At 39.7% G+C, this 15,986-nt stretch overlaps 1 protein-coding gene across 3 annotated transcripts in view; it reads left to right on the plus strand.

Annotated features, from left to right (window-relative positions):
- Smyd3 (SET and MYND domain containing 3) overlaps positions 1-15,986 on the plus strand; it is a 522,482-nt gene that overhangs the window by 82,363 nt on the left and 424,133 nt on the right. For all 3 annotated transcript variants that reach the window (XM_040738398.1, XM_040738397.1, XM_040738399.1), the window contains exon 2: positions 3,502-3,565. In XM_040738398.1, the coding sequence (XP_040594332.1) occupies positions 3,502-3,565 (64 nt within the window). The remainder of the gene's footprint in view (positions 1-3,501; positions 3,566-15,986) is intronic.

Genomic DNA, 15,986 nt, shown 5'->3' on the forward strand with positions numbered 1-15,986 from the left:
GCATACAACGTTGAGACTCAAAGAAAACACTGCCGGCAAGCCGTTCCCCTTGTGAGTGCTGTGGCTCTTCATGCTCAGAAGTGTACCGTTTGGATTTTCTGTCAGCACGCGGAGTCACCTGGAGCCTCACGCTGCTGGGGCATTTTGCTTGAGTTTTTCCACATTTAGAAAAGCTTCACAATTTACATAAAAACCTGTCCTTCATTCATTTTCATTCAGTGTTTCTCCTTTTAGTCCCAGGAATTGCCTAAAATAAGCAGTCCCTTTTCTGGAAGATTACTAGTTATTTCTGGTTTTGATTTGATATATGCATTTCTCGTTGCTGCTTTCAAGACATGCAGCTTTGTTTTTCATTTGATGTGCTTTAGAGAAGAGAGAGAGGAGAATGTTCTCTCAGATGCCTGCAGGCCTGCATCCTTTGTGTCTTCCTCCTTTGTCTTCAGTTGTTCAAGAGTTTCTCTGCAGGGGTCCTTACCCCCAGCACCCAAGCTCACCCCAAGAGGAAAGCGGTGCTTTACTTGGGACCCATGGCTGGTCTAAAAGTTTTTCTCTTAGATTCAGTTAATGTTGTTTTTGGAACTCAAGTATTAAAATCTATTTGTTTATAAAAATTGTGACCACCTAAATAAGCTTCATTGTGGGATTCCTGGCAAAGCAAACAGCAGTTAAACTATTCAGTTACACTGGGTCACCTGGCGTTGTGAGCCACAACACTGTGCTAGGATGCACGCTGTAGCTCCTTGTTGGCAGCTGTGGAGGGGAGACGGAGCGGGTACTGGACCTGGCCGCTGTTCATTACTGATGTTCTCAGATATCTTGATTCCATTCGCTGTTTCTTAGAAGTGAACACCAGAACTTTGTGTAGTTGGGGATCTTTATTTCTTTATTCAGAGGTAACCTCTGAATGAGACAGACAAAGAAAAGAGGATATAGGAGGCCAAGTCTAAGGAGGTGGGTCATTATTGGTTCAAGCTGTCTTTTCGTCCTCTCCTCTCCCCCACGTTTGCCTGCTGTTCTGGGACTGGCTCATCATCCTCTACATTGCTTTTCTTTCGGCAGATTTGGGTTACATTTGCTTGTGGAAGGCTGGTTGTTTATTCCGGTTTCCTCCTACGATGCTGTTGACTTAAGTCAGCTGTCAGAGCCATTGGCAATCGATTCTGTCCACTTGTATTTTGAGTTTGTTGTTGATGTAAGTGACCAGGGTGAGAGTTGGTGGTCAAGTTTGGAGACTTAAAGCCTTGTTGTAGCTGTAGTTTCCCCAGCATTATTTTTAAATCATGTTTGAATTTTGGGTTTGGGTTACAGTCCTATTTATTCCAAATATCCTTATAGGGGTTATTGGTTAGCATTTTCTTTATTGCTTCATTAATCCATTCTGTTGTAACACTATATACTATTTTATTTAAAATATTTGCAGTATGATTCTAGTTTTTACTTTATGCCATCATTGGTTTTCTATTACTATAAAATGTGTTTTTTTCCTTGTTATTTGTTTGTGTTTTGAGATACTGTCTCAGAGGTAATCATCCCTTCCTCTGTCTCCCGAGTGCTTAGAATCCAGATGTGCACCACCGTCTGTCTCTAATTTAAATTCTTGATTTCCATGTTTAGCTCATTTGGTTTCAGTTTTCATCTTTTATATGGATATTTAAAGTTAATTTTTTTCTATATTAGTTCCCTCATTATTTACTTAAAATACACATCCTAATCTCCATTGTGGCTCTTCTGTTCCCCAGACAATATAGAAGCATGTCTCACATATCCACCCAGAAGAGATCCTATTGTGTTTTTTTTTTTTTTTTTTTTGAGACAGGGTTTCTCTGTAGTGTTTTGGAGACTGTCCTGGAACTAGCTCTGTAGACCAGGCTGGCCTCGAACTCACAGAGATCCGCCTGCCTCTGCCTCCCAAATCCTGGGATTAAAGGCATGCGCCACCAATACCCGGCGTCTATTGTGTTTCTTAAGAGATGTTTCTAATCTCTCCATTGCTAGAGAAAATGACTGGTCTTACTTATTCTCCTGGGTACTTTTTATGAGTGGCCAGTGGTGCTTGAAAAAAGTGTGTGACGACACAGCCGTATAGCAGGTGCGAGTGACTCATAGAGTTACTTCCTCCTTATTTGCTTGGTCAATGAATTTCCAGAAGAGAGTCTGTATTTGTATAGTAACAGCTACCTCTTATATGGTACTTCCTGTATCCCAGGTACTAATTTAAGGTCCCCCCATATATTAACTTAATTATGTGTTGGCCATTTTTCTCTTAAAGGTCTATTATTTGTATTCTCTATATTTTGAGACTTGATACATTTATTACTGGATACATAACAGCTGGTGAAGTGACTTGGGTCATTTATCATTACCCTTTGACCCCCTTTCTCTTTAACCTTTTCCTGGATTGATATGATTGCATGGACTTCTTTTACAGTTTGCCTGATGTAGCCCTTTTTTTCCCATTTTGTGTGTCTTTTTGTTTGAGACATGCATGATTTTAGTTCTTATCTAGTTTTATTTGTAAGTGACAGTAGAGTGTGATGGTTAGAAGCTAAACTTTGACATGAGATTGGCTTTTCATCCAGGTCCTCCAGTGGAAAGGTAGCAGGTGATCAAGTTCTCATTTTCAATAGGCTGTTGTTACCTTTGCAGAGTCACATGACACAGCCAGCCCCTTCATATGTTCCTAGCTAGTTTTTACTGTAGCACTTACTTTGTTGTTGTAAACACAGGGTCTCACCTGTAGCTCTGACTGTTCTAGAACTCACTATGTAGACCAGGCTGGTTCATCACAGATATTCTGCTACCTGTGTGTCTGTTGGGTTTGAAGGCATGTGCCACCACACCTGGGTAGCATCTACTTTTGATCTCTTGAAAATGCATTAAGTATTTCTACAATGGACATAGTAAGACTGCTTATCTTACAGGACTCTTTCAAGTTGAGCATAAGTTAGTAGAAGATCAGAACGTGGTGCCATGTCCGGCACAGTAAATACTCACAATGATGAGTCCTTCTGATATCCCGTTGATGTTGTTACTCTGATGGTTGGTGCTCTGGCCTGCCTTGACTCTGTCCACCTTGACTCTGTTCAGCCTTTTAAATGTCCAATTTTTTTTGTTGTTACTGTCGTTGTTCAGGTGACTTGGGAAAACAACTTAGATGCCTCTCAGTCCTAATCCTGCCTGTCTGAAGTAGAATTCAATGGAATTTCTAAATCATTCCTTAGCAGGAATATATATTATTAAGCTTGATAAGCTCAGGACCTAGTATGTATGATTTTGGGAGTCTGGGGAGATGACTCAATAATTTTTTTATATTGAAAGTAATCCATAATCAGATGATTGAACAATCTAAATTACTCTAAAGTCAGAGACATAGGAGTCTTAAAGGCTCCTGTGTGAGGAGTCCACAGAATTATTGGTACTAATGTGTTGACCTGTGCCTTCTTTGTTCAGTCATACATGTTTCTCACTTGTTTGCTAACACGAATTAATTGTTTTTAACAGGAAGGAAAAGCTGATGCGTTGTTCTCAATGCCGAATTGCCAAGTACTGCAGTGCCAAGTGTCAGGTAAGACGACTGAGCTGTTGAGTGACAGCTCCAAGCCCTCCACCTGTGCACGGGCTCTGTTACAGCCGAGGGTCTTCTTCAATCTTTTTAAAAACAAGGACAAAATGGTGATTTTTTTCTTTTTGCTTGTTATTGTCTTTCAGTTTTAAATTTACTATTTGTGCAGTTTGAATAGGCTTTGTCAAGGAAGCAGGGAAGGAGGGAGGGAGGGAGGGAGGGAGGAAGAGATAGAGATAGAGATAGAGACAGACATGCTTCTGCTAGGGCAAGTAGTCAAAGCCAGGTAGCAGTAACCACATCTATCCCAACACAATCTTCTAGTCACTCTTTTAGCTATGAATTCAGTGGATTATTTCACTGGGGACATCCGTGCCTTCATTATCCAGTCACCCACCAGGAATGCCAGCTGGGGGTCCAGCCTTTACTTTACTGCCCATGCATTCAGTGGCTCATTTCAGTTTTAAACCACATGCCATTGTTAAGGTTTTTGTATTTGAAGATCCATTTATGCTTATAGAAATAGATACAGGTTGCTTTGGCTCAGGTTCTTCTATGTCTTGATTTTCTCTTTCATATTTAGAAACCATTTTATATTGTTCATATATATACATATATATATACACATATATGTATTCACATACGTATATGCAATATATACATGTACACAAACATATAGGTATATTTACCATGATCATAATTTTCTCATTAATGAATGTTTAGATTTTCTCCCAAACTTGGTATTGTTAATATATTATTTTTGTAGTTTTTGTATACTTCTAAAAATTATTTTCATGATAAATTTCTAATCATTTGTCTTAGCGGAAGGATGTATGCATTTTGAATTTTTAAAAATAATGCCAAATTGCATTTCTAAAGATTAAATTAATTTGTAATGAATATGGTTATTAATATCTTTGGAATTCTTTTAAGGATGTATAATTAGCATTCAGCATGACCTTTTCTTCAAATATTTTGATTAGTCATTTAACAAGAGGTATAGTTATGTGCTAGTGAAATTAAAAAGTCCAATTGAAACGTTTGTGTTTATGCCATCTCCCATTCACATTTGGGATGTGTGTGCATGCTGGTGTGTTTTCGTGCACAAGCCCTCACGTGAAGTTCTTCTGTCTTCCTTTTGAGTCTAGACCATTGTTCTCAGGGGTTCCTCTGCCTTCTCATTTGCACTGTTGAAATTAGTCTCTTCAGAGTGCAAATAAAATTATCTCAATGGAAGAAACCCCAAGGGCTCCAGGTTCCAATGGCACTTCTGCCACTTTCTGGTTAGATTATTTCATAGGATACACAAAGGCTGGCTTCAGTTTCTGAGCCTGCACTGATGAGAGCTAGTATTTGTAACACGAATTAATAGAAGACACAAAGACTGATATTGGGGTTCGAACTTCATTCTGATGATCAGAAAAGCAAAGCAGTTGGCCACTAGCTCTCACCTCTAGCTCAGGCTGAAAGATGTGATCCACACATGAGTTCTTTACTAAGTCTCAGAATGCTGCCTCTCCTTAGTGTGGCTGGAGAACAAATGCCTCTGAGTGACTCTGTTCTTGTCTTAAATACCTCTAATAGCTCCTGGGATTAAAGGCATGAGCTCTGTTAGTCTTTTAGACTGATTCAATCTTGTATTCGCCTGGGTGGCTTTGAACTCATAGAGATCCATCTGCCTTTGTCTCCAGAGTCCTGGGATTAAAGGTGTGTGCCGCCACTGCCTGACCTCTATAGCTTGTGGCTGTCTTTGCTTTCTTAATCTTCTGGCAAGTTTTATTGAATCATAAATAATTTTTCACTAAAATTCCTCCTTTTTTTGTCTAATACAAAAAGAAGGCTACAACTAACATAAGACAAACTATATACAGTAAGTACAATAATTGTATACAATATATACATTCCATAATTACATCAACAATGTCTAGTGAATTTGCATTTGACAAATTCAGAGAAAATACTTCATTATCTATTCTATGGCTGCAGAACTGGGTGAGTCAGAGACCTCTATCAACCAATATTTGTTAGATATCTTCTGGGTGCTAGATTCTGGGAGCTAGTGTTTGTTAGGTGTCTTCTGTATGCTAGGTGCTGAGAGCTAATATTTGTTAGGTATCTGCTGGGTGCTAGGTACTGCTGAGAGCTAATATTTGTTAGGTATCTGCTGCGTGCTAGGTGCTGTTTTATTCTATTTAACTTTTTAGAATCTTGTGTAATTTGGCTACTGTTACCATGCTTAATTAGCAGTAAGGGATATGTGAAGAAGAGCAAGTGAATTGTCACATATCTCATAGCTGATAATTGACACCATGAATTTGGGGAAATAAATGTACGTATTAATAACACGTGTCCAGATTTTATGCTTAACTTCTAAATGTAAATTTTATTCTTGCTATAACATTCTGATTTCATCTGCTTTTCTTTTATCTGTTGCATTTGACCTTTGCTTCTTGGCTAATTATTTTCATTCTAATGCCTGGTACATGCCCAGAAAGATCTTTACCTCTTTTATCCCCTACACTATCTTATTTTGTTTTTAAAAGACACAAAAAGAAACAATTTACAATAGAAATCAAGAGCTGGGGGGACCGTTCAGTGGGTAAAGTGTGTGCTGGCCATGCATAAGACCCAGGTTTAGATCATCACATATGACAGTACATGCCTGTAACCCCAAACTTTGTTGGATTGGAGACAGCTTTCGGAGCAGAGACAGGCAGATCTCTGAAGTTCAATAGTCAGCAAGCCTAGCTGAATCCATGAACTTCCAATTCAGCGAGAGATGTACCTCCAAAAATGAAGGTGGAGAGCGATCAAGGAAAGATGTTCTATGTCAGTGTTTCCCCTCCCCACATATGTACACATACATGCATGCATGTCTTTACACCAACAGGCACACACAGGCATAGGAACAGTATGACACACACAGGTAGAAGTCTAAAGCTTCAACATTTTCCTGATAAGATATGAATTGTTAAAAACAATTTTTATTTTCATCTCTTTTTTACACCAAATATTTTGTCAAAGTGAGATCTAAGATTTCTTCTATAAGATCATTAACAATAACTATAATAAAAAGCAGAGAGAGAGAAAGAGAGAGAGAGAACAAACACATGCCTTTTCCACAAGATAAGTCATTAAAAATATATTTTATGATGATATTTCAGCCACCCCACTCCCTATAAATTTGGGCTCCATGTTTCCCCAAATGTCTGGTCAGATGGAATGCATATAGAAATGAATTAACAAACTATTTAGCACACATCTTTTGGAAACATCATTTCTAATCTCAATGGCCTAAGCTTCCGCCGCCAATTTTACAAATGTATTTTCTTCAAGGCTACTTTCTGCAGCTGTAATAATACATAGAGAAAAGAAAAAGCCATTATCTGATTAGAACAAGTAGAGGGAGTTTGGCAAGTAGGTATGCCACTATGATTCATTGTAGTGTATATATTTTATTACGTGTATTACTTTTTCACTGAGGCATCAATAGCAATGTCATTGTTAGGTATAATGTGTAAGGCAATAGGAAAATAGCCAGTAAGATGAAGTATATATGTTGCTAGTTTGAGTACATGTTTTTAGATGTATGTATGTAGGGGATGTTGGGTGGGTGAGAAAGTGGGAGTCAAGGATTGGCCAGAACATATACATTTAAACTGCTCTAGTAAACCTCACCTTAAGGTACAGAGCTAAACGTTGGAATTATTATGGATGCACAAAGCTGCAGAAAATTAAACTGGCAAACTGGACAATGAGGACGATGAGCAGTAATGAAGAGGAAGTAAAAGCACGTGGAATGAAAACTGATGTAGAGATTGTGACTCTGTAGCAAAAAAAAAAAAAAAAATATGTTTGCCTGAGAGGGAAATGACTTTGGTCCAGTAAGTTGGGTCTTTTATTTAGGTCCATGGTATTAACAAGTTGTCTGCGAAAGATTTTGGGGATAGTTTTAAGAATGTAACATATTCTTTCTGCTGAAAGGGTGCTATCATTGTCATCAGCACTCAGTTTTAATTTTTAAACATAAGTAACATCAGAACATATTTTCAGTATAAAAATTAAGATAATGTAGAATTATAGAGGATTAAAACAATGGAAATTTCCTCTAGATTTCTCTCCTTTTTTAAAATATAATTTGTGTTTCTTTTTGTGTTTGCAGTAGGACACAAGACAACTGTTCCTCCATGTTTCCTATATATTCAGCCAGTCAGTATACTCACTCATATACTGCTTTGTACAATATTGTTTCTGACACTGACAAGATTGTTTTTTCATTGGTAACTTTAAGCTCCTGCCTGTGTCTTGTTGTGGGACATCCATCGATTTATTTCCTAGTGTGAGAACAGGTCTCCATATTGGCATAATGGAACATCAAAGTTGATTCTGAGATTGAAAAGGAGAAATAGGCTGTTTCTTCATCAAGAAATATTCAAAATGTAAAAACTAATAGCCATGTTGATAGCTTTTAGTTTGTCTTGCGATATTTGCATTTCTAATTGACCTCATTACTGAACAAAGCACATGACCAGATTCTAGATCAAATTTCATATTATGAGCTTTTGAAAAGTGTTATGTTTGCAGAGAGAGGTTTGTTTCATATTAGCAATTATGTATCTCTTCTCATACACGAATCATATTTGGGGCCTGTATTTCGTGCGTAGTTATCAAATGATTTATTTTTATGGTGGGGAACTAATTCTTCATCAGTAAGCATTTCACAGGGTGATTTTATCAGTTATTTTCTGGAACACCATACTCAATGGATGTAATGAAGAAAGCTAACCCTTTTGATTATTTCAGGAATAGCTGTGTTTCAGGCCTCAGACTGATAGGAATTGCAGTTTTATTTTTAATCCATCCTGACTGTCTCTTTTAACTGTGCGTCGAGACTAATGGCACTCAGAATGATTCCTGTTATTAATATCCATCATATCTGTTACTGCTTTCTGTTTCTTTTCCTGTTTTTTTTTATTTTAGAAACACTCTTATTTACATATCAATCTCACTATTCCCTCACCCTTCCATTCTCCCATGCTCCCCACCGACCCCCCCCAACCCACATCCTCACTCACTCCCCAAGGATAATGAAGCCCTACACAGGGGACCATCAAAGTTGGTCACATCATTTGGGGGAGGGCCTAGGCCCTCTTTCTTGTTGTTTTCCCGTTTTTGTCTTTGTTATTTTCCTGACTGTTTTAGGTCTTTAACCAAACATTTGTTGGAACTATTCCATTGTCTCTTCTTCCCTTTGCCTTTTAGTGTTTTGAAGTTGGGTCTTACAGTGTGGCTCACACTGGCTTCAAATTCAGATATCCCAAAATAGCTTAACTCCAAGATCTTCCTGCAAATAGCCTTCAGAGTGCTTGGATTACAGGTGTATGCCACCATGTCCTCTATTTAGGGACAGCACCTGTCAGGGTAAGAGTAGGACCAAATAGAAGACTGTGGCAGTGGTCTGGGCAGTCTTAGCATCATATTAAACTTGATCTTTCATCTTAACCCTCCATTGCTTGCTCTAAATCATACCAGTAATAGGGAGATGGCTTACCTGGGTGTTGGTGGTGCACGCCTTTAATCCCAGCACTCGGGAGGCAGAGGCAGGTGGATCTCTTTGAGTCTAGACCAGCTTGGTCTACAGAGTGAGTTCCAGGACAGGCTCCAAAGCATTGCAGAGAAACCCTGTCTCCAAAACTCAAAAACCAAACCAAACCAAAACAAAAAGACTAAAAAACCCAATAGAGATATGGTTTAAGAAACTTCAGTAATTTAGGCTTTTGACTACTCCCCACCCCCACCATGTTTTAGTTCCATTCTCTGTCAACTACACAGACATTCATTTAGAGTTTTCTCACTGCAGGACAGCCTGTCCCAGACACAGCTGTGATACCCCTGATGGCCAGAATGAACTTTCTAATGAGGCCTAGCCTCTGGTGATTTTGGGAATTACAGATGCTACAATTACCGGTGTCAGGGAAATAAAATGCACTTTCTGCTAAGTCCTCATAAACCTGCTGTTGATATTTTGGTTAACCTAGCATGGAGATTTCTGCTATGCATAGAAATCCATGGGAGGGAATAATTTATTTTGTGTCTCTCACAGTATTGACACGGTCTTTCTGTAGATGGTTTAACTTTTTTTTTCTGTAAAGGGCTGTATGGTAAATTTTTCTTGGCCTTATGAGTTGTAAATAACTTTTTGACTCTGGTAGCACAAAGAGAATACAGTTATCGAATGTGACTATATTGTAGTATAACTTTCCAAAAAAATGTGGCTGCAGAGATTTTACTTTCAGGTCGTAGTTTTCTGAACACTTACTAGATGATAATGGCTTACTCTGGGGCCCTAGTGTTGTTATTGCCTCATATTGTATGGATTTTGGTTAACCAAGATACCGTGATTTCCATAGAGGTAACAACTTAGCCCTCTTTCATTTTCTGATAACTTGGAGCCCTGTGGCCCTTCCTGACCTCATTCCTTCTTCGTTTTGGCCCTACCTTCCTACCACTAGGAAGGGGCTCTGACTGTTTGGGTGTTCATGCAGTGAACATTACAGCGAGAAGACTGCTGCATGCTGTCACTGACTCTACTGAGCTCTCTAGAGGTTTTTAGGCAGGAATTTGACCAGTGTGAGACAGCCTGCAATTTGTTTTCCTAGCTTCCAGCTTTGTGGGTATTCACGCCTCTGGGGACCTGTGACTCTACTTTGGGCCTTTTCAAGCACAGAGGAGGACCTATCATTCATTTGCTACCAAGTACTCTTAGGTTGAATGAAAGCTTTCAGGTCTCTTCGTGTCTGCAGATTGAGCAGCGTCTTACCTGTTTTGAGTTTTGCCCACAGATAACTGTTGGTGAGTGGCAGATAACTGTTGGTGAGTTGCAGATAACTGTTGGTGAGTGGCAGGAGCTAAACACTTTGTCTTTGTTGCTCCTATCTCTGTGAGCCCCGATGAGCGCTGTTTAGTTGATTGTGTGGACCGTGTTCTCAGGGTTTCCTTTACTTCTCTGGCTCCTACAATCTTTGCTCCCCGTCTTTGGTAGGGTTCCCTGAGCTCATCCTAATGTTTGACTGTGGGTCTCTGCATTTGCTCCCATCAGATGCTGGATGAAGCCTCTCTGATGATGATTGGGCTGGGCACTGATCTATGAATATAGCATATTAACTCAGTGTTTAAAGATATCAGCACTCTAGTTTCTTGTCAGAATGATAAACTCTGCCTTGGTCTGCCTAGCCTACCCTCATTCGAAGACCAGATGGAAGTAAGGACCTTACTACATCTTAGTGTATACCAACCCACATCTCCAAGCTGTGTTACATCATTTGTACATTCTTTGCATTGTAATTTTTAATAGGCTAATATAGTTTGCTGAGCAGGGTGTGTATGGTTTTTGTGTTTTTCCAACTTATTTGACAGCAAAACAGTAAACTTTTTAAACACCTTGTACATCTTGGTGACTGGCAGTTGCTAGGTCAGTACTTCTTCCTGTTCAACAGGCTTTTGTTCTACCAAGTTAGATTTTAATACTGTGCCCTCAGGTAAGCACTGGTGTTATGTAGCTGCCCGAAAGGCCATTAGAGTTGTAAATGTAATCACTGTCAAAAACACTGTCCAGTATGGTGATCAGCCTTCTTGGAATACATTCCTCTTGTGATTTAATATTTAGTAACATATGTCTTCCTTTCTACCAGATGAAAGTTATGGAAGTCATTATGTTCTGTTTCTGCCTTGCTTATAAAGCAACTTAAATAAATTTACAAACATGGCAGTCGCTTAGTGTTTACCTCAAGCATGCCAAGGGGTTTACTATCCTTGTTTATATTTGGGAAGTTTGTTTTAAATCCAAAATCATGAGCCTTACTTTCTCCGTCTAATGTTAGCATAATTTCTAGTATCTGGATTACTGAGAAAATTAAATGCAATATCTTCTGTTAATTGCTTAGGCATGTATTGAGCACATTCTTGAATGCTAAGTGGATGTCAGAGGACTTTACTCAATTCTACCAGTGATTTTTAGCATTTTATGTTTCCTCTGTTAGGACCTATTCCTTTTGCAACTTTCATTTTCTTTTTTAAGAGATAGGGTTTCATGCAGTGCAAGTTGACTTCAACTCATTATGTAGTCGAGGATGGCCTTGAATCCTAATCCTTCTTCCTCAGCCTCCCGAGTGCCTGGATTACAGACACATCATGCTTGGCTGTCTTTTTCTTCTTTAGGGTTTGAACCAGAGCCTTATGTGCTCTGTCACTGAGCTGTGTGCCCAGCTCCTCTCACACTGCTGTACATGGAACCAGTGTGGTCCCGCTTAGATGTGAGTGAGGTATAAGTACTGTAAGGAAGAGCATTAAACAGTGTCATCATAGTCAAAGCCAGCAACTGTGAGTGGAGTTGATAGACTTGTAAATAGCATTTCCCAGACCTAGGTTTCTAGGTTGCTGGCCAGGCTGACACAGGACATCTTTTGTAGCCAAAGGCTTAAAGGTCAGATGTATAATTTTCATGAAGTAAGACTGTGTGGGGCATCGAGTATGTAAGTGATAGAACATACGAGATTATTGCTCTATTGCCCTCTCCTCAAGGATAGAATCCTTCTCTTTAGTACACTCACATCTAGGTATGTGACCCCCACACTGTTCTCTCCAACCTCATCACATAGTTAATTCTACAAATGTGCTGATCAGAAAATTTATCTTCCCAGCTACATGCTTTTTCAAATACGAAAGGCTCTGTTATAATGAAGTGAGGACATAAGTATGACCTTGTACAGTCTTTAGCAAACTGCATATTATGGGTTGGCTCCATTCCTTTGAGAGCTACAGTCTTTATAGTTTTGCATCTGTTAGCCCTCCGGATATGCCTGGCTTTTTTTACAGCAAAGTGGAAACTCAGAATGTTGGTTTCCCTGTTTTGATTTCCCTTAGCCATTTGTTTTATTTTCTAGTGATGAGTAATACTTTTATTTGTGAGTCTGTTCATTTTTTAGGGAGTGTTGGTTTTAGTGTTTTGAGACAGGGTTTCTTTGTGTAGTCCTGGCTGTCCTTGAAATCACTCTGTAGACCAGGCTGGCCTTGAACTTACAGAGATCCACTGACTTAGGCATGCACCACCACTGTCCGAGTGATATTTTCATTAAGACTATCTTTTTTTTCTTTTTTCTTTGTTTAAGATTTTTTTATTATTCTAATTTTAAATATCTTGTTTTACATGCCAATCCCAGTTCCCTCTCCCTCCCCTCTTCCCGCACCCACCTCCCCGCCCCCCAGCCTCCCACCCTGTTGCCAATTCCTTCCAAATAGGGGATATCCTACATAGGGGATATCTAGAGTCTGTCATTTCACTCAGGGTAGGGTCCAGGCACTCCCCCTAAGAGTCAAGGCTGAGAGAGCATCCCTCTTTGTGTTATGGACACACGATGTCTGTTAGTATTCGAGGGATAAACACTGATCCACTGCTCAGGGCTCTATAGGTTACCCAGGCCTCCTCACTGACTCTCACATTCGGGGGTCTGGATCGGTCCCATGCTGGCCTCCCAGCTGTTGGTCTGGGGTCCAAGAGCTCTCCGCTGTTCGGATCAGCTGTCTCTGCTGGTTTTGCCAGCCCATTCTTTGCCAATTTGCTCATCGCTCTTCTCTCTGTCACTGGGTTCCTTGGGTTCAGTTCAGTGATTACTGTGAGTGTTTGCCTCTGCTTTCATCAGTCACAGGATGAAGGCTCCCGGATGGTTATAGACATCAAGTTCATTATCAGGCATGGGCATTCGAGGTGGTCTCTCCACTATTGCTTAGCTTGCCAATTGGTGTCATCCCTTTAGATCACTAGAGGTCACACTGGTGCCTGATCTGTCTTCTAACCTATGACTCCCTCTTCCCCCTATTCTACCCCCCCACTCAACCTTCCTGTTCCCACATGACCTACTCTCTCTTCCTCTTCTCCCCCTCGCTTCTTCCCAGCTCCCACTCCCCCTTACCCCTTGCCGTGTTCCCCATCCATTCAGAGGATCTTGTCTCAATCCTCTTCTCTTGGGTAGCATTCATATCTCTTAGGTTCTTTCCTGTTTCCCAGACTCTGTCAGTGGAAGTGCAGACTGGCACTATCCTGATCCATGTCTAAAATCCATATATGAGTGAGTACATACCATGTTTGTCTTTTTATGACTGGGTTACCTCACTCTGGTTTCTTCCAGTGCTATCCATTTACCTGCAAATTTCAAGATTCCATTGTTTTTTTTTTTTTTCTGCTGAGTAGTACTCCATTGTGTAAATGTACCACATTTTCTCTATCCACTCTTCAGTTGAGGGGCATCTAGGTTGCTTCCAGGTTCTGGCTATTACAAATAATGCTGCTATGAACATAGTGGAGCAGATGCCCTTGTATGAATTTGCCTCTTTTGGATATATGCCTAAGAGTGGAACTCTGGGTCTTGTGGTAGATTGATTCCCATTTTCCTGAGGAATCTCCATACTGATTTCCAAAGTGGCTGTACGAGTTGGCACTCCCACCAGCAGTGGAGGAGTGTTCCCCTCTCTCCACATCCTCTCCAGCATAAACTGTCATTGGTGTTTTTGATTTTAGCCATTCTGACAGGAGTAAGATGGTATCTCAAAGTTGTTTTGATTTGCATTTCCCTGATGGCTAAGGATATTGAGCACTTTCTTAAGTGTCTCTTGGCCATTTTAGCCTCCTCTATTGAGAATTCTCTATTATATAGTTCTGTACGCCACCTTTTAATTGGATCCTTTGGTGTTTTGGAGATGTACTTTTTGAGTTCTTCATAAATTTTGGAGACTAGCCCTCTGTTAGATATGGGGTTAGTGAATATCTTTTCCTATTCTGTGGACTGCCTTTTTGTCTTGTTGACTGTGTCCTTTGCCTTACAGAAGCTTTTTAGTTTCAGGAGGTCCCATTTGTTAATTGTCGATCTCAGTGTCTGTGCCACTGGTGTTATGTTCAGGAAGTGGTCTCCTGTACCAACTCGTTGAAGAGTATCTCCCACTTTATCTTCCAAAAGTTTCAGTGTGGTCGAATTTATGTTGAGATTTTTGATCCATTTGGACTTAAGTTTTGTACAAGGCGATAAACGTGGATCTATCTGCAGTCTTCTGCATACCAGTACCCAGTTATGCCAGCACCATTTGTTGAAGATGCTTTCTTTTTTCCATTGTATAGTTCTAGCTTCTTTGTCAAAAATCAAGTGTTCATAGGTGTGTGGGTTAAAATCAGGGTTTTCAATTCAGTTCCATTGGTCTACCTGCCTATTTTTGTGCCAATACCGTGCTGTTTTCAGGACTATAGCTCTATAATAGAGCTTGAAGTCAGGGATGGTGATGCCTCCTGAAGTTCCTTTATTGTATAGTGTTGTTTTGGCTATCCTGGACCTTTTGTTTTTCCATATAAAGTTGATTATTGTTCTTTCAAGGTCTGCAAAGAAGTGTGCCGGAATTTTGATAGGGATTGCATTGAATCTGTAGACTGCTTTTGGCAAGATTGCCATTTTTATTATGTTGATCCTACCAATCCAAGAGCATGGGAGATCTTTCCATTTTCTGGTATCCTCTTTGATTTCTTTCTTTAAAGACTCAAAGTTCTTGATATACAGGTCTTTCATTTCCTTGGTTAACATTATCCCCAGATGCTGTTTTTGGCTATCGTAAAGGGTGATGTTTCTCTGATTTCTTTCTCAGTCACTTCATCATCTGTATATAATAGGGCCACTGATTTTTTTTGAGTTTACCTTGTATCCTGCCACATTGCTGAAGGTGTTTATCAGCTCTAGGAGTAACCTTGCGGAGTTTTTTTGGGTCACTTATGTAAACTATCATATCATCTGCAAATAGTGAAAGCTTGACTTCTTCTTTTCCTATTTGATCTCCTTTTGTTGTCTTATTGCTGTAGCTAGAACTTCAAGTACAATATTGAAGAGATATGGAGAGAGTGGGCAGCCTTGTCTTGTTCCTGATTTTAGAGGAATTGCATTGAGTTTCTTTCCATTTAGTTTGATGTTAGCTGTTGGTTTACTATATATTGCTTTTATTATATTCAGGTATGTTCCTGTTATCCCTGATCTCTCTAGGACCTTTATCATGAAAGGGTGGTGGATTTTGTCAAAGGCTTTTTCAGCATCTAGTTTCATGATCATGTGGTTTTTCTTACGCAGTTTGTTTATATGGTGGATTACATTGATAGATTTTCTAATGTTGAACCAACCCTGCATTCCTGGGATGAAGCCTACTTGATCATAGTGGATGATTTTTCTGATGTGTTCTTGAATCCGGTTTGTTAGTATTTTATTGAGTATTTTTGCATCAATATTCATGAGGGAAATTGGTCTGTAGTTCTCTTTCTTAGTTGTGTCTTCGTGTGGCTTGGGTATCAAGGTAATTGTAGTCTCGTAAAAAGAGTTTGGCAGTGAGCCTCCTGCTTCTA

The sequence above is a fragment of the Mesocricetus auratus genome, unplaced genomic scaffold (assembly GCF_017639785.1).
Source record: "Mesocricetus auratus isolate SY011 unplaced genomic scaffold, BCM_Maur_2.0 Super-Scaffold_100676, whole genome shotgun sequence".
In the NCBI taxonomy this organism is placed as follows: Eukaryota; Metazoa; Chordata; class Mammalia; order Rodentia; family Cricetidae; genus Mesocricetus; species Mesocricetus auratus.